The sequence below is a fragment of the Aspergillus fumigatus genome, chromosome 5 (genome assembly GCF_000002655.1).
Source record: "Aspergillus fumigatus Af293 chromosome 5, whole genome shotgun sequence".
Classification (NCBI taxonomy): Eukaryota; Fungi; Ascomycota; class Eurotiomycetes; order Eurotiales; family Aspergillaceae; genus Aspergillus; species Aspergillus fumigatus.
The window spans coordinates 2,589,222-2,607,479 of record NC_007198.1 but is presented as its reverse complement, the minus strand read 5'-3'; the positions used below and the strand labels follow the sequence as shown (position 1 = coordinate 2,607,479).

At 54.0% G+C, this 18,258-nt stretch overlaps 8 protein-coding genes across 8 annotated transcripts; 1 reads left to right on the top strand and 7 right to left on the bottom strand.

Moving 5' to 3' along the window:
• Positions 1-507: 507 nt before the first annotated feature.
• AFUA_5G10120 (non-ribosomal peptide synthetase) lies at positions 508-4,970 on the bottom strand. Its single transcript, XM_748537.2, has 2 exons — positions 4,651-4,970; positions 508-4,574 (listed from the first exon to the last, which is right to left on the bottom strand). The coding sequence occupies exon 2, from the start codon at positions 4,392-4,394 to the stop codon at positions 570-572; it is 3,825 nt and encodes a 1,274-aa protein (XP_753630.1). The 5' UTR covers positions 4,395-4,574; positions 4,651-4,970; the 3' UTR covers positions 508-569.
• Positions 4,971-5,817: 847 nt separating this feature from the next.
• AFUA_5G10110 (uncharacterized protein) lies at positions 5,818-6,369 on the bottom strand (the record flags this gene model as incomplete). The annotated part of the gene is made up of 2 exons (XM_748538.1): positions 5,818-6,032; positions 6,096-6,369. The coding sequence occupies 2 exons, from the start codon at positions 6,367-6,369 to the stop codon at positions 5,818-5,820; spliced, it is 489 nt and encodes a 162-aa protein (XP_753631.1).
• Positions 6,370-6,545: 176 nt separating this feature from the next.
• AFUA_5G10100 (uncharacterized protein) lies at positions 6,546-6,901 on the bottom strand (the record flags this gene model as incomplete). The annotated part of the gene is made up of 2 exons (XM_748539.1): positions 6,546-6,708; positions 6,789-6,901. The coding sequence occupies 2 exons, from the start codon at positions 6,899-6,901 to the stop codon at positions 6,546-6,548; spliced, it is 276 nt and encodes a 91-aa protein (XP_753632.1).
• A 1,473-nt stretch (positions 6,902-8,374) lies between these two features.
• Positions 8,375-8,927, bottom strand: AFUA_5G10090 (VOC family protein; the record flags this gene model as incomplete). The annotated part of the gene is made up of 1 exon (XM_748540.2): positions 8,375-8,927. The coding sequence occupies one exon, from the start codon at positions 8,925-8,927 to the stop codon at positions 8,427-8,429; it is 501 nt and encodes a 166-aa protein (XP_753633.1). The 3' UTR covers positions 8,375-8,426.
• A 1,026-nt stretch (positions 8,928-9,953) lies between these two features.
• Positions 9,954-10,786, bottom strand: AFUA_5G10080 (uncharacterized protein; the record flags this gene model as incomplete). Its single annotated transcript, XM_748541.1, has 2 exons — positions 9,954-10,720; positions 10,780-10,786. 2 exons carry the CDS (start codon positions 10,784-10,786, stop codon positions 9,954-9,956), a joined length of 774 nt encoding a protein of 257 aa, XP_753634.1.
• Positions 10,787-11,644: 858 nt separating this feature from the next.
• Positions 11,645-14,030, bottom strand: AFUA_5G10070 (uncharacterized protein). The gene is made up of 3 exons (XM_077804831.1): positions 13,526-14,030; positions 12,840-13,475; positions 11,645-12,789 (listed from the first exon to the last, which is right to left on the bottom strand). Exons 1-3 carry the CDS (start codon positions 13,608-13,610, stop codon positions 11,690-11,692), a joined length of 1,821 nt encoding a protein of 606 aa, XP_077660967.1. The 5' UTR covers positions 13,611-14,030; the 3' UTR covers positions 11,645-11,689.
• A 320-nt stretch (positions 14,031-14,350) lies between these two features.
• On the bottom strand, positions 14,351-16,053 carry AFUA_5G10060 (putative cytochrome b5 reductase). Its single transcript, XM_748543.2, has 2 exons — positions 15,837-16,053; positions 14,351-15,789 (listed from the first exon to the last, which is right to left on the bottom strand). The coding sequence occupies exons 1-2, from the start codon at positions 15,913-15,915 to the stop codon at positions 14,453-14,455; spliced, it is 1,416 nt and encodes a 471-aa protein (XP_753636.1). The 5' UTR covers positions 15,916-16,053; the 3' UTR covers positions 14,351-14,452.
• A 263-nt stretch (positions 16,054-16,316) lies between these two features.
• Positions 16,317-18,179, top strand: AFUA_5G10050 (cytochrome P450; the record flags this gene model as incomplete). Its single annotated transcript, XM_748544.2, has 3 exons — positions 16,317-16,531; positions 16,585-17,421; positions 17,491-18,179. The coding sequence occupies exons 1-3, from the start codon at positions 16,399-16,401 to the stop codon at positions 18,177-18,179; spliced, it is 1,659 nt and encodes a 552-aa protein (XP_753637.1). The 5' UTR covers positions 16,317-16,398.
• Between the last annotated feature and the right edge of the window lie 79 nt (positions 18,180-18,258).

Sequence of the window (18,258 nt, the reverse complement as noted above, 5' to 3'; positions counted from 1 at the left end):
CAGCCAGACAGTGTATTTCAGCTCGAGCCGAATCGGGAAAATGGTCTCTGGGAGCTCCTCGGTCCTCACAGCAGCCAAACCACCATGTCCTCGCGTCTCTCCCGACAATGACAGATACGACAGCCTTGGCAATGCCTCTATACCCGACCTGGGGGTGTCCTCTTTCCCTGTAATTGGCGCGATGTCAATGTAATGATCTTGTTAGCTTGTTGGGACTGTCTGAGATGTGTGTTCTTCTGTCAGTTTTCCCTCGCTTATCCAGCCTCATTGCAGCAAAGCTGTAGTATTATTCTGGCTGTGCTTTTTAGTCTGCACTGACTGTCGGCTCAATCAGTCTGTCTCGTTACCTGGTCAATTACTTCCATCAATCAGGCCTCTGCTGATAACGTTAGATGCAGTCCTTCACCCTCATGGCCCTAGGCATACAGGGGCAGCCATGTGCGGTTTACATATAGCGCATTGTGTTTATTCTTACCTACAGCAAGCACTACTATCGAAATCTTCCTATCGGGGTCGTAATACAAAATCAATTAGTCTAAAAGCTAGTGTTGAGCTATAAACCTTTATATCTAAATAGGCTCATCTCTTGGTTCAATCAAGACCTCATTCACCGCCACATGCGCCGGCTGGCGCAGCGCATATACAATCGAATTGGCCACATCCTCCGGGTCCAAGATCTTCGCCCCCGACGGCTCGCCGTACTTTTTGATCGCCTCCGCGTCCGTCGACATCCCCAGCAAATCGGTGGCAGTGTTCCCCGGCTGGACGGCGGTCACACGCAGCCCCATCCCGGCGGTCTCCAAGCGCAGCGACTGCAGCGTCGCCTCCACGAAGAACTTGCTGGCCGAGTATACCCCCAGGCCGGGGAAAACCTTGCGTCCGGCGTCGGACGAGATGGCGACGATGTGGCCGCTGCCGCGGGCCAGCATGCCCGGCACCGTCGCGGACAGGCAGTGCAGGAGACCCTTGCAGTTGACGTCGACCGTGCGCTCCCACTCATCGGTCTTGACGTTGGCCATCATCGTGTAGTACATGACACCGGCGCAGGAGACCAGGATATCGACCGGACCCAGCTGTTCGCTGGCGGCCTGCATCAATGCCTCCACCTGTGCACGGTCCGTGACGTCGGTGCGCTGGATGAGAATCTTGCTGCCTTGGCCGGAGAGCCGCCGCTGAAGAGACTCGAGCGCATCCATACGGCGAGCCGCCAGTGCAACATGGCATCCTTCGCGAACGAGGGCGGTGGCCACAGCGGCACCAATACCAGATGACGCGCCGGTGATGACGGCCACACGGCCGTTCAAAGGACCCCGGATGGCGGCAACAGGCTTGGCCAACCGGGCAGGAGCCTTGGGAAGCCATCCACGAGCAAACCAATGACGAGTATAGGTCTCTAACAATGCGCGATCGACCCTGGGCCGTTCGACCACGGCGCGGAATGGCTTGGTCGCCGCGTTGTCGAGCACAACGATTCCCCGCAGGAATTCCACCGTGGGCATACCACTTCGCAGAATATCAACGGTAAATGCGCCATCGCCTCCCTTGACCGATCCTTGTTTCTCCGTCCAAAGCGCCACCCACTCGTCCCATCCGAGTCGCTTGGTGGGGTATCCCAGCTCCGACAGGGCATCAAACACCCGTCTCGTGTCTACCGGATCCGGATCACCCAGGTGGAAAATCGTCTGGCCGGCCTGCGTCTGGGTGGCCAGGTGGACAATCGCCTTGCTGACAAAGTCCACCGGGGTCATTTCCGCCCTCCAGCCGTCGACGTCGGGCGCGTAGCCCAGCTTGATAGATTCGACTATCAGTGCCGACAACAGATCCCAGGCATTGGCCGCTCCCGTGACGCTGTGGCCGCTGATGGTGCCCGCACGGTGAATCTTGACGGGCAATCCGCGGCGACCGGCCTCCAGGACCAGCTGCTCGGCCACCCACTTGGTCTGTCCGTATCCGTCCAGCAGCTTGCTCGGGACGTCTTCCACAGGCAGCATGGCGTCCTCCGGCCATCCCTTTTCACTAGACGGGGGCAAAACACCATTGGTGGAAACATACTGGACTGTTGCGCCGCCCTTGCTGGCCAGACGCAGAATCTCTCGGGTTCCTCCGACATTGGGACCACGCAGGGCTGCATAAGGGTACACCAGGTTGACGGTAGCAGCGGCATGGACGATGACATCCACCCGAGCGGCCAGCTCGTCAAAGGCCTCGGGAGACAGACCAAAGCGCGAGCGGGACAGGTTACCAGGAAGGATTTCCACGCGTTCCATGATGGAGTCGCGCCAAAGACCCAAATCCAGCAGATTACGGCGGATACGGGCCACACCGCCCGGCTGATCATCGTCGGCGGGTTCGTTGAAACGCACCAAGCAGATGATGTGCGCAGATGTGGTTTCCAGCAGGTCGTGAAGGAGGAAAGCGCCCAGGAATCCAGTCACGCCGGTCAACAGCACCGTTTGCGCATCCGTCACGGATCGGATCTTCACATCACCAGAAGGTCGGATGTCCTCATCCAACGTTGCGTCTGCGCGTAGCACGGCCGGCAGATCAGCCTGCACCGCAGCGGTGTGGCCGTCTCGGATGGCACGCACGGTCTCTAGGTGACCGGTCAGGGTCGAGTTCTCGGCCAGACGCGCGATGGGAACGCGGAAACCAAACTCCCGCGAGAATTTTGACGCCAATTCCGCCAGGGAAAGAGAGTGGCCGCCTAGGTCGAAGAAATTGTCGGTCGGCTTGAGCAACGCCTTGGGGGTTCGCAGTGTTGTGGCCCAGATGGCGGCTACGTGGTCAATACCGATGGGATCCTTCTCCTTGGTCCCATTGCCATTCACCGGAGTGGGAGCAGGCGGAGAAGGCAATCGTTTCAGGTCTACCTTGCCAGACACCTCGTGGGTCGGCAGCTCATCCATTTCCACCCACAGGGCGGGGATCATGTAATGAGCCAGGTAGGGCGCCAAAGTCTGCCGCGCCGCCGGGCTGTGACCGGAGAGGTTGATCTGGACAACCGGACGATCGTCGGTGCTGTCCTGGTCTCGGACAATGTACGCCACCAGCTTCCGATCCAATCCTTCGCCGTGGGCGATCACGGCACAATGGCTGACCGCCAAGTGTTTGACGATCTCGTTTTCGACCTTCCCAGGAACCACCGAATAGCCACGCAGCTTGATCATTGCACCTACACGACCGGTGATTTCCAGCAGCCCGGAAGGCAGAATGCGAGCACGGTCGCCGGTGCGGTACAGGCGCGCACCGGGGGTGGCGTCGAACGGATCCGCTGTGAAAGCTTTGGCAGTAGTGTCGGGAAGATTGAGGTATCCGCGGGCAAGAAGGGGCCCGCCAACAAAAAGCTCGCCGCTCTCGCCCTCGGGAACGGCCTTGCCATCTTCACCCAGAATATAGGTGTGCTTCAGATCCAGCGGGGGGCCCACGGGACAATATGGGGCATTGTCATCGAGCATTTCTCGAATATCGCCGCACGCAATCTCATGTGTTTCGCAGGCGCTGTAGCAATTCAGTAGCCGGGTGGACGGCAGGGCCTTGATGGCCCGTCGAGCGAGATCGGTCGTGACCACCTCACCGTTCAACCACAATGTGCGGAGATGGGGCAACTGAGCACCGAGATCGTGGTGACGCGCGAGTACGGTGGCCAGCAACGTTGGCGTCATGAGAGTTTCGGTGATGCGTTTGGCGGCCAGGAGATCAACCAGGGCTGCCGGGTCGTAGCTCACATCGTCTGGCACTGCCACAACAGTGGCACCGCGCAACAGAGGGCGCAGAATCTCCCAGATAAAGAAGACATTGCAGGCCACGCGATCACCGGGCTGCAGATCCTGCACGCCGAATCGGAGATTATACGAAAGCACAGGCGCTCGATGCGGGTTGGCAATTCCCTTGGGTTTGCCCGTAGTTCCTGAGGAATACGAGACAAAGGCGAGTCGATCAAGGTCGTCCTCAGCTGGCAGAGGAGTCGATGGTTCCTTGGTGTGTCCGTTGGCATGGGTCGCGGGCTCGTCCAGAGCGATCAACGGCACATCGGCTTTGACCTTCTTTGCTTCGGCGCGGTGAGTCACCACGACCACCGGCTTCGCGTCTTCCAGGACGTCTGCCAGGAGATCAGGAGGATAAGCCAGCTCGAGAACAAGGAATGCTCCTCCTGCACGCAGAGCGGCCAGGCAGGCGATCACATAATGCGCGCTCCGAGGGAGAAGCACGCCAACCAGGCTGTCTCGTCCGACCCCATAGCTTCGCAGACGCTGGGCCAGAGCATCCACTTCGGTATCTAGTTCGGCATAGGTGTATGTGGTGGAATCATCTTCTAGTGCAGGGGCATCGGGGGTCGCACGGACCTGCTTGGTAAACAGGGCCGAGAGGTCTTTTGTGGTATCGAGGATAGACATTGAGTGTGTCCGCTTTCAATTCAGTCTGAGACCGTTCTCCTGACACCTTTGACGATCGCTGTTTCAAGGGGTTGAGCACTATTTGTGGGACGGTCGGAAGGCGGTAACGTGGAGAAGAAGCAAGAACGAGTGAATTGACACCGCGGTGCCGGCGGCAGAGAGTAAAAAGCAAAGAGAAATCTGGAAAGCCGTTAGTGGGCAATGTTAGATGATCATCCGATGAGGCGTAGAAGGACGTGGGATGAGAGAAACTTACCGACTGGATTGGGCGATGGAACAGACGAGTGAGGCAAAACGGACAAATTTAATTTTTTGTGTTGAGGAAGACCAAGTAGCGTTCAGTGCCTTACCTTAATGAAGAATCAACAGGGAAGCTGGCCTCAGGAAGCTATGGGGAGAACCAATTAGAGCCGGATGGAAGTGGAATCTCTGAGAATATCGGCTGGATCTACTGGGAACTGTTGACTCCCCACTAGACCCAATCAGCGGGGAAGCTGGAGACATCAGCCACATCTTATCTGGGCCCTTATCCCTTATCAAGTTGTGTCATGATATCATCTTGGAGGCACGGAGTCCAGAGGGGGACCTGGGAAGAGACCGAAAGGGCAACTGCTCGTGAGACCGCTGCGGATGATCCGAATGACGGCAGTTGGCAATTTGCCTGATTGGATGTGCATGGATACCCCCTGGAGGCGCACCAACACAACCGCCCGACACGGATTTCTGTTGACAGATTCAATTATCACATGCAAATACTAGAAGTCATGTGATGATTGAGCCCCACTAAGTCCTGATCTCATTGGCTCGTTTGCCCAGGGGCCAGTGGGGAGATCCACCTCCTATCAGTTGGATGCCTCAGGCACACATGGAGATAAGAACGCCCGGGAGCAGGGCTGTAGTGGTCTGCTAAGACTCAGGGTGAGGTACTCCTCTATCCTATTTTTTGTGGGGATATAGCTCATCGTCTTTTTACTGCATCTGGATCAAAGCCGGAATTCGGGATCGGGACTGGCGAGATTGGCGTGTCAAGTTGCTCAAGTCAAAGGCCATGTCTGGAACTTCGCTCCAGTCCAGACCCATGCAAGCATTGTCATCCATCTGTTCTATGTTGGGAATACCGCGGGGCATGGCAGTTGAGAAATCAGTACCGAGGAGTGGCGCAAGGGAAAGGCAGAGTATCCGCGTCAGAGGCTCTGTCGACTGTTGTCGTCGCTTTCAACCCACGACCGCATTTTACTAAACACTGTGGATAATTTTGTAGCGGGCCACAAAGAGCCCCATCCAGCCGACATCTGGATAACGCGATCGAGACGTACGTTGGGGGACCTGAAGTCGAGCGACTTGCAACCGTGCATCGTGGGTCGGTAGTTTGGTTACTACAAAGTATAGTTTGACCAAAACATGAATGTGTAGATTATCCGGATCAGGTACATCGCTGGTAGGGCTCGGAGCGTCGACATATCCAGAGAGGTGAAAACTCGAAGGATGTATCTGTCTTTTCCAGAAACTCGGGAATTGCGTGTGTCTCAGTTGCAACCACTGATGGCGGGTTGTCGGTAGCATCATTATTTGTCGGTGCGCAGTAAGCCACTTCGTTTATGTATAGGAGTGAGAAATGATACGCAAATTCGAGAGCCTCTGCATCAGATTGTCTGACCAGTCTCAATGATGATTGAAGTAAGAAGAAAAAGGAGGATTTACCATCCCAACAGCCATCGGCAACGCCTCTACGCCATTCGTCGAGCTGCCGTTTGAACTCACGATGCGCCAACTGGGTCTGAACAGCTCGTGATCGATCAGGAGAAGTCTCTTTTGCGGATAATTGCATCGCAAATTCTTCGGTTATATGCTGCAGCTGGATATGCTGCCACAGAACCTTGTCTGACGCAAGGGCCGCTGGCGACGTGTTCAATACCTCCAAGCATTCGTCCTTAAGACGGGTCCATCGCATGACGTTCGGGGCGCGAAGGGACATGGAAGTACTGGTATATACAATGTTAACACGGCTGCGCAAGCGATGCTCTTTCGTCTTCTCCCCTTACTTCGAGCAGAAGATAAAGTGACACCCTAACCACACTCTCCGAGCCGCCAGTGACTCATCCTGGCAGCTAACACCGGATTTGGCATGCAGGCTCTCGCCTGACCTCATTATCAAGGCCATGTTCGCAGCGGTATGGCTAACCTGGTAATGTCCTTTTGTTCCCCAGGCTCTACAGGCTCAATCGTGCGATGCCATGTGGCAGATACGATCAAAGCCTGGAGCAATCTGGTGGTATATTTCTCTGTCCGGAGCATGGTCAAAGTCGATTGGGATCTATTGACAGAAGGATAGAAGTTACTTGAAATCAAATAGTGAGTATGAGTTTAGCCTTGACCGGGGCTAACATAAGAAACCTTGCAGCTTCTTTACACGTCCTGGTCCTTTGCATTATATTCCTGAGGCCTCTCCAATGGCTCCAACTGACATTTCTCATAGAGTCCACCAAACACAATATAGTTCCGTCCATTCATTCACTCAGGTGTGTAGCAAAGTCACAAATCAACTGCCAGACCTGAGACGCATGCCAGGCAGGTACCTGCGGGCGTTGTGTAGGGAAAGGAATGAATTCCACTCCTAGTTGTCCGTGTAGAGAAGGACAAATTCACGATATTGCCGCATGACTCTCTCCATTTGGCCCCGATTGTAGATGATCACAGGCCGATAGGAGCCGGCATCCTGGTCTTGATGCATGCTGACGTACGGGTGGTAGGTCAATATTCGGCTCTGAAGGACGTATTTCGGAGCTCGTCTGCAACGAGTCTGTAGGTATAGTATTAGGCATCAGATTTTCATCCATATCAGATCTTTCCGAGAACCGGGTGAACGAACCATTTATAAACAAAGCATCCTGTGAAACTGTGTCCCCTACGTCAACGGCACTCGTCCCATTGTAGTATACGCTACCTTCATACACTTTGATATCGTACAGTCCATCGAATGCATGCTCGAGAGTATTCTTCCATCCTGTTGACGAAGAGGACCTGCCGAGATTAGTATAATGCAAAAAAAAAACATATTACTTTCCGAATAACAACCCAACCTCCATCATGTCGCTGGCTTCTCCGCGGTTTCTCGGTCCCTGATACCCCAGCCGGTCAGGCTGGTCAGATCTCGTCTCGAATTACCCTGACAAGCCCTGGTACTCATGATGTTCGTGCTAAGTCATCTGAGCCTATTCACAATGCTAGGACAAATCGACAAAAAGCCATCGTTTGTTGGGTTACTAAGGTAGCCCTGCAAAGTGCAAGCATCCCAGTAATAATGACCACCTAAATAGTACTCCGACACTAGCCACATGTCGACTCATAAGTAACCCGCCTACACCATATTCACTCCCTCCTCTGTACTCCAAGTACTTTTCGATTACTTTCTTATTTTTGTCCCTCTTGTTTATTGCCATACTATCCCATCACACCATGGCCACATACAGGTACTGCACACTGTGACGCAAGGAACGAAAACTAACATCGGGTACAGGGAAGCCTGGAATCTTTTTGATAGTACCTCAGTCTTTTCAAGTATCGAAGTCCGAAATTTGGACGATCCATTGCCGTTCAGTGTAGCCACAGGGAACAATTAACAGACTGGGATGAGCGCCAGGATGGGAAACGAAGCATAACAGTCGCCATGAGACTGAGACTACCTGAGATAAAGAAACCTCCGTAATACCATTGGGTTAGAAGGGTATCTGGACGATATGCTTCTTCGTTTATGGGTCTATTATCGAGCTTAGGCCCAGTATGGTAAGGCAGAAACTCAGGGCTTCTATGGCAGACCTCATCCTATGGTTACACTCTACACACTCTTAGTAAGTTTAAAGCGTGGAGTCCTCGACTGCTGCTCTAACTAATAGCATAGGCCACATGAGCCAGGAAGCATTGGAGAAGAGGTCTGTTATGTGGCGTGTCTTGATGCATAGTGTAGCAAGCAGACTCATTAAATAGTGCTGCACAGCTGTATCAATCACTTACAGCTCCTATCTGGGATGAGTATTATAATGCCCCCTCATAAGCCTTCTCAAGAAGCCCGGCGTCCAATTTCTTCATCTTGATCATCTCGTTCGTCACGCGCGATTTCCGCTCCAAATCCGAATCACTCAACATCTCCTTCAGCCGTCTTGGGATAATCTGCCACGTAAGCCCAAACTTATCGGTCACCCATCCGCATTGCTGTTTCGTTTCATCGCCCCCGTCTTTCAAGTGGTTCCAGTAGTGGTCGACCTCGTCCTGATCCTCACAGTCGACTTGGAAGGAGATCGCCCCCGTGAATTTGAACTGGGGGCCGCCATTCAATCCTGTAAAAGTCTGTCCGTTCAATTCGAATTCAACAACCATAACGCTGCCTGCCTCTCGCCCGTGGTACTCTTTTCCAGCTTCGGTGTAGCGCTGGATTGCTGTGATCTTGGAGTTGGGGAAGATGGAGACGTAGAATCTGGCGGCTTCTTCGGCTTGGCCGTCGAACCAGAGGCATGGGGTTATTTGTGAGAGAGGCATGATCTAGATGGGAGGTTTAGATTCCAGGATTTAGGAAGTGTATGAGACATGAATGAGGGAACTCGACCGTTGCTTTATAGGTTTGACGACATCAAACCTGGCGTGGGATACGAGGTCCAAGAAATCTTATTTGAGTGGACTTGTTTGGCTCCTCCAATGGAAGGAAAGGCCTGCACTAGGCAGAAAACAGGCTGCAAGCTGCTTGTCTCCTTCATGCAAATGGATTCGTGAAGCAATGATTGGTGCTGGCGCCCTCTGGAGGACTACCTGCGCAGTGCGTACTATGCAAAGATCCCAGAAGATTGGTTGGAGGGTTATCCATCACCAAGCGGATAGTAAATACCCCACAATAGTGGTATGGATGCCTGGCTCCGGGGCTTGGTACAGTGGCTCTAGTTCACTACAGTCAAATGGTTATTGACCGGGAAAAGTTGGTAACGGATTTCTAGCACGTTGGACTTCCGTAAACACAACAGTGATACACATGCTGCTGGTGAGTGCTACACAGATCAGGATTTCAGTGCACCGCGAGATTCGGTACTAATACACTAGTGCTCCATTGATCTCGCACCAATGCGTACAAATTCTCCTTTTGGGCTGAGGATTGGCATCATCTGGGATTGCATTGAGCTCTATCTACAGGAACTTAATGCTATTCTTTAGGGCGGCCAGGTACACAGTGTAATTGTCTCTGAACGTCCTTGACAACCATAAGTACACCTCCTGCGTGAGTGATTGCCGTGTTAATCAAGGCCATTGTCATGAACCTTGGATTGATAATGTGAGACAGGTTAAGCATGCTGGTGATTCCTGCCAGCTACGGACGATATTTCCGTAGGCGCAGGTCATCTTGTTGATAATCAGACATATCAGGCTGTAATAGTCCTTGTGCTACAACATGCATTACTGGAGTATCCACTACATTTTCCTTCCCTAGACTGAAGGGCTCTATTCCAGCATCGACGGTCCGCTCAGCGGATGAAAACGGAAACCAAGGCTGAAATACATACAGTCTACTACCACAGGTCAACGAGGTTGTTGCATAGTGAAGGCATCTTCTTCTACCGCCATGCACAGATCCCAGGTCCGAAGCCATGGTTGTAGCGAGTGTGTTGGGGATGTTCTGGCGGCTGCAGTGCTTGGATGGAGGGGATACTGCTCGCCAACAGCCTCTCGAGAGAGAGGGCGAACGGCCTCGATCCAAGAGGCATCGGGACCCCAGGGAGTAAGCTCCTTAATCGTAGACGGAAACACCTGGTATACGAATTGCTCCACAGTTCCGTGGCGGTTAGGGTGCGTCCAGACTTTGTACAGCGCTTGCAGAGCGATGTCATTGACTTTGAGGATCTCCAGGCGCGAAAAATCGCGCAGCGTCGGAACGCCTTCTTCAAGATTGTCATCGTCCCGGAACTCAATGGTAGCCTCGAAGATGATCTCGCGAACAGAGCTTTGAACGCGTTGCAAGGCCCGTCGTCTATCCAGAGGCGACCACTCTTCGGAGTCTTCGTCGTATCCATCCGAAACAATCCAATGCAGCTCGAATCTTTCGAGATTCGGACAGGCTTCAAGAACACGCTTAAGAAAATACGGCGACGGCGCGCTGTCACCGAGATCAAGGTACCTCACCTTCTCCAGGATAGGCACTCCCGCCTCGCCGGGATAAAACGCCTCAATGGAGGGAAGAGACAGATGCTCCAGGTTCGGTGACGCATGCAACAGCCCGCTAATCTTCCGGTACCCAATACCATAGTGGTCACCGCTGATATAGTAAAGCCAAACATAAAGCCAGACATCTAGCTTCCTCAACTTCGCATAGACAAAAGTCCTTCGGCAGCGAGTCGAGCACGCTCACCAGCCATTCTGGGTTCATGGGCAGCCTGAGAGCCTCAATATTCGGACACGACGCGACGACAAGTTCTGCCGCAAGTGGGCGTCTTTCCACGCCCAGACAGTCTTGCCAGTCATCTAGCAACAGGGGCAGACCAAACTTGGCGATGCAGTTCCCCAGCAGCTGTTGATCTCCGTCGCTGAGGGCATCCGCTTGGCCTTGCCCATTGAAGTCCAGACTAGTCACGCATTTTGCGAGGTCAGGGCGCGCATCTAGTGTCCGGAGGAAGGAGAGAAGCGATGTCAGCAGGGACTTGGAAGAATGGTAATAGCACTGGAATAGAAGCGGTTGGCAGACATCACGGAGCCGCCTACATGTGCGACTGAGCTGGAGAGGTGCTTCTGGCTTACGCTGTGGGGATATTGTCCGCAGCGCAGGGGGGATAAATAGCTGCTGATCTGGCTCAGGAGCTCAACTGGCAGTGTTTCTAGAGAAGTAACTACCATGATGATCAAAGTGTTGCGTTTGCCGGGGTTAGAATCGGGTCGCACGAGACTTATGTACTCTTGTTGTTGTCTAATGGCAATTGAAGTAGGCTGCAACTGGTGGCTGAATACTGATATCTGTTATTTGTTACTATTGGAGGCTAGAATCTCCGCTGGAGAACTATACTGGAACAAGCGGACTAAAAACGGCTCTTTCGTGTTCATTTATGCTCATTCCAGGCATCAGGGCTCTGAAGGCTTGTAGCTTATGGCTTGGAGAATTCAGCCGAGTAGCATATGTTTGCTTAAGGATAGTAAGCACGCACGTATAGGGTAGAGCACCAGAATGATTCGGTGTACATGTTGACTCATATAGGGATATAACTCAAAAATGTGAACAGCAGTCAGTCCTTCTATCGAACTTATATTTACGGATAGTATGGCAATGTCTACAGTAAAGCAATTCCAGTAAAAGCACGGCTCTCGTCGGAATACAACTTCACCTTCTGCTTCCCATCCCCATCGGTCCGGTAAACGCTGCCCCCAAGATCGGTCAAATAGATATGACCACGTCCCAGATCCAGTTTCAAACCGATTGCCTCGTTCAGATTCCGTGTGAGAACCTCGTATCCCAGATGGCCAGTCCGTTCGACCTCCGAACCGGTCTCCTTCAGCGGGACCCGGTTCAATGAGTTGCCAAACGGAAGCTCACCGCGATCGGTCCAGTACAATCTGCCTGATTCCTCGTCTACCTCTAGGTCAATGGGTTCGGGCAGACCCTCTAAGAGACAACGGATATCATTTCGTTTTGCCGCAGTCTGGCCCGGTGGCATGTCAATATCCGCGCAGAAGATCCTGCCCGTGCTGCTCTTTGAAACTCCCTTCTGGGTCCAGTAGAACTTGCCGAACCGAGGGGAAACCGCAATGCCGACACACCACTTTGTAGCGTCTTGCATGTCTCCTGGTCGGTGGTAATCACCCGTTCGGACGATGATCTCAAGATCACTTCCGTCGTAGTTGCATCGGAATACGCGGAGTCCTTCCCGGTCAGAGAAGTAAACCTTCCGAGCGGACTGATCCAGTGCGAGCTGTTTGGGGGTGTTGGTTGTGCCCGGTGCAACCAGCGTCTTTATATCTGAGCCGTCCAGGTTGGCAGAGTAGACGGCCCCGTCGTCCTTGCCTGGTACACCCATGTTGGTCCAGAACATGCGTTTCGCGGCGGAGTCAATAGCCAAGCCGTCTGGCAGGGCTTGGTCCTTGACAAGTACTCGCTGAAGCTTGCCGTCGTCCGAGAATTCCACAATCTGGCCTGCGGTGAAACCAGGGGTTGCTGCAGACAGGCCGACATCGAGGGCGATGATCTTGGGTTGGACAGTGGTATTTGCCGAGGGCGATGCTGCAGGATAGAGACCACCATTTGCACACTTGTTGCCGAGCTTGCCCTTGTCGAGGTAGTTCTCCTTGAGGAAGTCGACGGTCTTCTCGGGCGAAAGACCTCGCTCGGCAATGTAATGGCCTTCAATAAACGCGACGGTATCAAGGCCGACAGCTAATCCGACTTAGACACGGCTGCGAGAAACAAAAAAAGGGCATACGTACCGTCCATGGTCCTGCAAGGCAAGACTCCTCCCTTGACAAACATCTCCTTCCACATCGAGTCAATCTCCTCCGGTACCGACACCCCCTCCGCCAGCATCGTCAGCACCTCCCGCTTGACAGCTGCCCACAGACGATTGAAGATAAACCCAGTCGACTCCTTTCGAGCAACATACGGGACCGTCGCCGCCTCCTTGGACCGCTCAACCATAAACGGGAAGATCTCGGCCGCGGTGTGCCCATCCGTCATGAGCTCGACTATCATGCACTGCGGCGGCATGTAGTAGTGCATATTCAGGATCCGGGATTTCGTCGCCTCTGACACCTTCTCAAGCATCTCCGAAGACTTGTACGACGACGAGTTCGACGCGAGGATACAGTCACTCGGCGCGCGGGCATCGAGTTCAGCAAACGCATCGATCTTGAGCTGGATCTTCTCCGGCACGGCCTCGATGACCAGCCAGGCATTATCCACTGCTTCCTCGAGGCTTTCGGTAGTCCCGACTGTTCCTGGCTTCTGTCCTGTGCTCTCGGCGTATGCGGCCACGTTATCCCTGACGTAGGCGAGGCAGTCTTCGCGCTGTTGGGGACTCGGATCGCGGACATGGACATTGTAACCTGCTGAGGCCCAGACGCATGCTGGTACAAGTTAGTTCAATCTTGGACATTTCACCTCATAGAAGACATACCAAGTCTACGACCGAGCACGCCTGCACCGAGAATGGCGACAGGGCGTTGCCGATAATTCGTTGGGGGCTGCCACGTCGAATGCATTGTTGCTGTGAAAATGCGCAGGGGTGAGGACGAATGTTCGAATATATGAGAAGGGGAGTTACAGACGTACGAATGTCTAGCATTTATGTCCGGATCCAGCGGCCTCGAGGCATATCTCCCGGCAGATCTTCCGACATGCCGAATGACGGCCACAATTCACGAATGGCCAACCGGACGGTATCCATTCTGCACAGTGAGAGCTATCCGCTGCCGCGGGATCTACACCGTCGAGACAATGCAGCCCCTGATGAACGCATCCTGGGAGGATAGCAATAGGATGCTCTCTTCCTACCGGTTGTACGATCCAATGAATACTTGCCCTGACATGAGCTCTCAACCCGATTGGTTATATTGCCGCGGTACTCGGCATGCCGCATGGTGATGATGACGATGCTGTCTATCGGGCCGGAAGCTTGACGAAACACAGCTCCTGAATGACATCGTGGCAATGAGCCATATATTGTCTCCTCATCATATCCACTTTGTGAATAAAACAAAATGCTTTGCCGCTTTTCCGATGTTCTGGAAGTCATTTAGAACTAACCCATGCAGATTGCACAGAATCCTTGGATGCATGTCGGCACTCGGCGTATGTCATGACAGATATTAGGCGTAGAATGTATCTTCAGCTCTGCTTTGGTTCTACTTCTCAAGTGAATGAATGAATTGAGCAGTGCCTGCAAAAGTAGTCGTAGTCCTACAGACTTGGTTATGTTATCATGATACAGTAAGCTCGGCGTAGGACCGTGAATAATGACCAAGTTCTGATGCTGAATACTGAAAAGACAAGACAAACTATCTATCCTCTGTTATACACATGCAGACAGCCATCAACAGATAAACTAGAAACAAAAAATCTGATCAGTCATCTTGCCCACAGCGCCCGGCGCCTCGAAGCCCAGCGAGACAAGCCCCTTCTTCGCCGCATTGATCATCCCTGGCGGCCCACACAGGAAGATCTTCGTATCAGCCGCCGGCTTAGGCAGCCTCGCGGCCATCACCGCAGGCGTCACATACCCCTTGCCATACGTCCAGTTCTCCGGCGGAACATCGAGCATATAGTACACCTGAAACTGCTTCGGGTACCTGCGCGCAAACGCCTCCAGCTCCTCGCGCAACAGAATATCCCCCTCGCTGCGGTTGGCATACACCAGGCTGATCTCGGTGGTATCTTTGTCGTCCTCGCAGATTGCCCGGATCAGCTGATACATGGGGGTGATGCCTGTGCCGCCGGCGATCATGCCGATTTTCTTGCACAGGTTGCGCTGGTACTTCATTGCGCCTTTGGGGCCGCGGAAGTGCACTTTGTCGCCGACTTGCAGGTTGGCGAGGTACTGGCCGGTCAGAAGGCCGTCCGGGTAGCATTTGATGACGAGCTCGAGGTAGCCGCGGTCGAGGTTGTTGGAGGTTGGCGTGTAGGATCGTGTGACGGTTTGGCCATCGACGGTGGCTTTTATGGCGACGTGCTGGCCGACCGGGAGGCCGACGATATCTGTGGCTGATGGCAGTTGGAAGACGAATCGGTAGACGTTGGGCGCGAGGAGGGCTTTCTGCACCAGAGGGAGCGTCTTGTAGTCCTTGGGGTTGAGGAAGCCGGGAATGCTGTGAGGATCCGCCTTGGGACTCGGCTTGCTCTTGATACGAGGGGGGTATCGAGTAAAGCCGGAGTCGATCTTGGTCAGTTTCGACACTTGCATCCCCACGATGCCGGTGATGATCGCGGAGAGTAGGGCTGCGGCTGCGAATCCATTGGCGAAGCCCCCCTGTGGCAGGCGCATGCCGGTCATGGAGGACGGCAGCAGGCGGTGCAGACTAGGGAGATATGCCTGCAGTTGGTAGAGGGCGTGTGGGAGTTGCAATGATCCATGACGGGGAGGCACGTAGTATAGCAAGCTGAGCAGACCAGCCACTGAGCCGGCAGCAGCAACTTTGCCAACCCGAGACGAGCTGTTGTCTTTCGCTACTGGCACGGAGGTCGGCTGAATAACACGCACAGCGGACTTGCGAACAAACCGAGTCGCATCTTTTAACGTGCCCACCAGATACGTCTGCATGATATCGTCCGCATCCTCCGAGTGTCCGACGTCCTCGTACGCGGCGGTGGCATCGGTACCGGCAACATCCAGCAGCACATCTGCGCCGCCTGGATGATCCCGAATGTACTTGGTGAGATCGTAAACTGGGAAAGTTAGCACTGCTGACAGAGCAGATAGGTCCTGGACGTACCTTTGCCGTGGATGATCACCCAGAGATCATCACGGGTCTTATGACCTGCGACGTCTGCGACGGTAAATTCAGTCATCATGAATGTCTGCAATGTGCGAAAAGAAGAACTCTTCGCTTCAAGCACTCAATAGGCCCTAGACGGGCTGCGAGGAATGATATAGTCGTGTACATTATATCGCATTGCTCGGCATTCGCCTCGTCCACTTCGGCAACGGCTATTCGGCAGCATATTACTTTGCTTTCTCTATCTCCTACCTTAGTGCTATCCTATTTATCCTATTGGGCGTCGAACGAGAGCGTAGCTGTCGGCACCGGGGAACTAAGACCGCGCAGATCAGCGGAACGATGTGATAAATACCGAGGTAATATAGCCAATCGGAATGCCGGTTCTATTATCTATATGCGTCCGCGGCATGCCGGCCGAGTATACAGACGCTGTCGCAGCTTTTGCGTGAGTAATTCTATGCCCGGCTGTCACATACTTGTATATAAGCTGTCAGCAGCATCGAGACACGTCTCGTATGCCTGTCATTGAACGACCAGACCTAAATGAGCTATCGAAATGGCATCACAACAGTTCTATCTTCTCGGGGAATCGATCTCATCGGCGAGAACAATCTCGCTTGACGGCATCAATGATCTCGAGGGCCTGCGAAACCTGATTGCGTCTCATTTCGCCATTGTCGAACCGAGTGGTGAGTCTCATCTCAGAGTCCCAACTGACAGCACTAACTTACCCAATCCCCAGGAATCGAATTCTCTAGACAAGACGTATCCCTCACCGATCTCCACGAAATCACCTCAGCCACAACTCCCGTCGCCATCACCATCGACGGCCATGCTGTCCGGAACGCCCCCTCCCCCAAGGGGCTCCCCTTCTTCGGCAACTTCTTCCAGATATTCCCAGACCACCTGGGCAACCACCAGCGTCTCTTTGAGCAGTACGGTCCCCTAATCAAGACCAACACTCTCGGCCGCACAGTCTACCAGACCAACGACCCCATCCTCTCGGCCATCGTCTTCAACGAATCCGACTTTTTCACCAAGAAAATCAACGAGGCGCACCCGCTGTACTCGCTCAAGACACCCGCCGCTGGCGTGTTCCTCGGCGACACTGACACCCCCGAATGGCGGGTTGCGCACAAGTTCCTCCCGCCGGCATTAGGGCCCAAGGCCGTCCGGCACTACGCGCCCACCATGCAGAAGACCGTTGAGGATGCCTGCACCATCTTCGACCAGCTCGATGCGCAGGGCGAGGCCTGGAACGTGTACCAGTACATGCTGAAGCTGGGGTCGCAGGCGGTGGGTAAGTTGACATTAGGCCTGGACTTTGAGCACTTTTCTTCGGCGGATGCGCCGATCCACGAGATGGTGCACTTGATCGCCGAGGTCCTGTCGCTGAATAAGAAGGTCACGTCCAAGGGGGACTGGTACGCTAGCCTGCCGTTTGGGGATCCCAAGCGTCTGAGGGACACGAAGGCGCGCATCGAGCAGCTGGTCGAGGAGTCGGTGCAGAAGGCGCAGCGGGGAGGCGTCGAGGATCTGCCCTTGCAGGATGCTGCACTGCGAGCGGCGAACATGGTTGGTGAGTAGACGAACCAAAACCCCAGCCCTGCGCCTCAAAAGGGGAGTACCCCCGTTAAACAGCAAACAGACTATGCTCTCCGCGCCACCGACAACAAAGGCGAGAAACTGCCCAAGTCCAGCCTCGTCTGGGCCCTCGTCGTAGCCACCGGCGCCGGCTTCACGACCACCAGCTCGCTCCTCTCCTGGCTTATCTACGGCCTGGTCACCTACCCCGGCATGCAGGACCGTCTGCTGCAGGAACTGGTCGACCACGGCTTCGACGATACCACGGAAATCACCGCCGACTTTACCGATCAACTGACCTTCCTGGACAAATACATCAAGGAAACGCAGCGCCGGCACAACCCCTCCTTCCAGCCCGGCCGCACCGCAAAGCTCGACCTGATCCTGCCAGGCGGATACAAAATCCCCCAAGACGCAGTCGTCATCCCCGCCCTGCATCACATCCACAACAACCCGGCCATCTGGGATAACCCCGCGCGCTTCAACCCCGACCGATGGGACACGGACGAGGTGAAGCAGCGGCACAAGGCGGCGTATATCCCGTTTGGGACGGGGCCGCGCATGTGCATCGGGTTCAATTTCGCGCTGCAGGAGATCAAGGTCTTCCTGCCCAAGCTGATCTATCGGTATAAGTTTACGCGGGAGGGGGATGGCCCCATTGAGTATGATCCGATGTTCCAGTTGATCCGGCCGAATAATCTGTATGTGCGGGCGGAGAGGAGGGTTAAGTGGCCGTACAAGTCGGATGCGTAGCTATCCCGGCCATTTGAACGCATATGCGGGCTGTCTGAGAACTGTATATAGACTATAGACTTTGTACTTGAATCGACAG

What these genes read in the sequence shown, in the direction of transcription:
- AFUA_5G10070 (XM_077804831.1), bottom strand. Translation starts at nt 13,610, where the DNA reads ATGCATTCGACGTGGCAGCCCCCAACGAATTATCGGCAACGCCCTGTC. An exon ending in CGTGCTCGGTCGTAGACTTG is followed by an intron (nt 13,476 to 13,525) that starts GTATGTCTTCTA and finishes AACTTGTACCAG; the next exon opens with CATGCGTCTGGGCCTCAGCA. An exon ending in GCCTTGCAGGACCATGGACG is followed by an intron (nt 12,790 to 12,839) that starts GTACGTATGCCC and finishes AAGTCGGATTAG; the next exon opens with CTGTCGGCCTTGATACCGTC.
- AFUA_5G10060 (XM_748543.2), bottom strand. Translation starts at nt 15,915, where the DNA reads ATGATGACTGAATTTACCGTCGCAGACGTCGCAGGTCATAAGACCCGT. An exon ending in GGTGATCATCCACGGCAAAG is followed by an intron (nt 15,790 to 15,836) that starts GTACGTCCAGGA and finishes TAACTTTCCCAG; the next exon opens with TTTACGATCTCACCAAGTAC.
- AFUA_5G10120 (XM_748537.2), bottom strand. Translation starts at nt 4,394, where the DNA reads ATGTCTATCCTCGATACCACAAAAGACCTCTCGGCCCTGTTTACCAAG.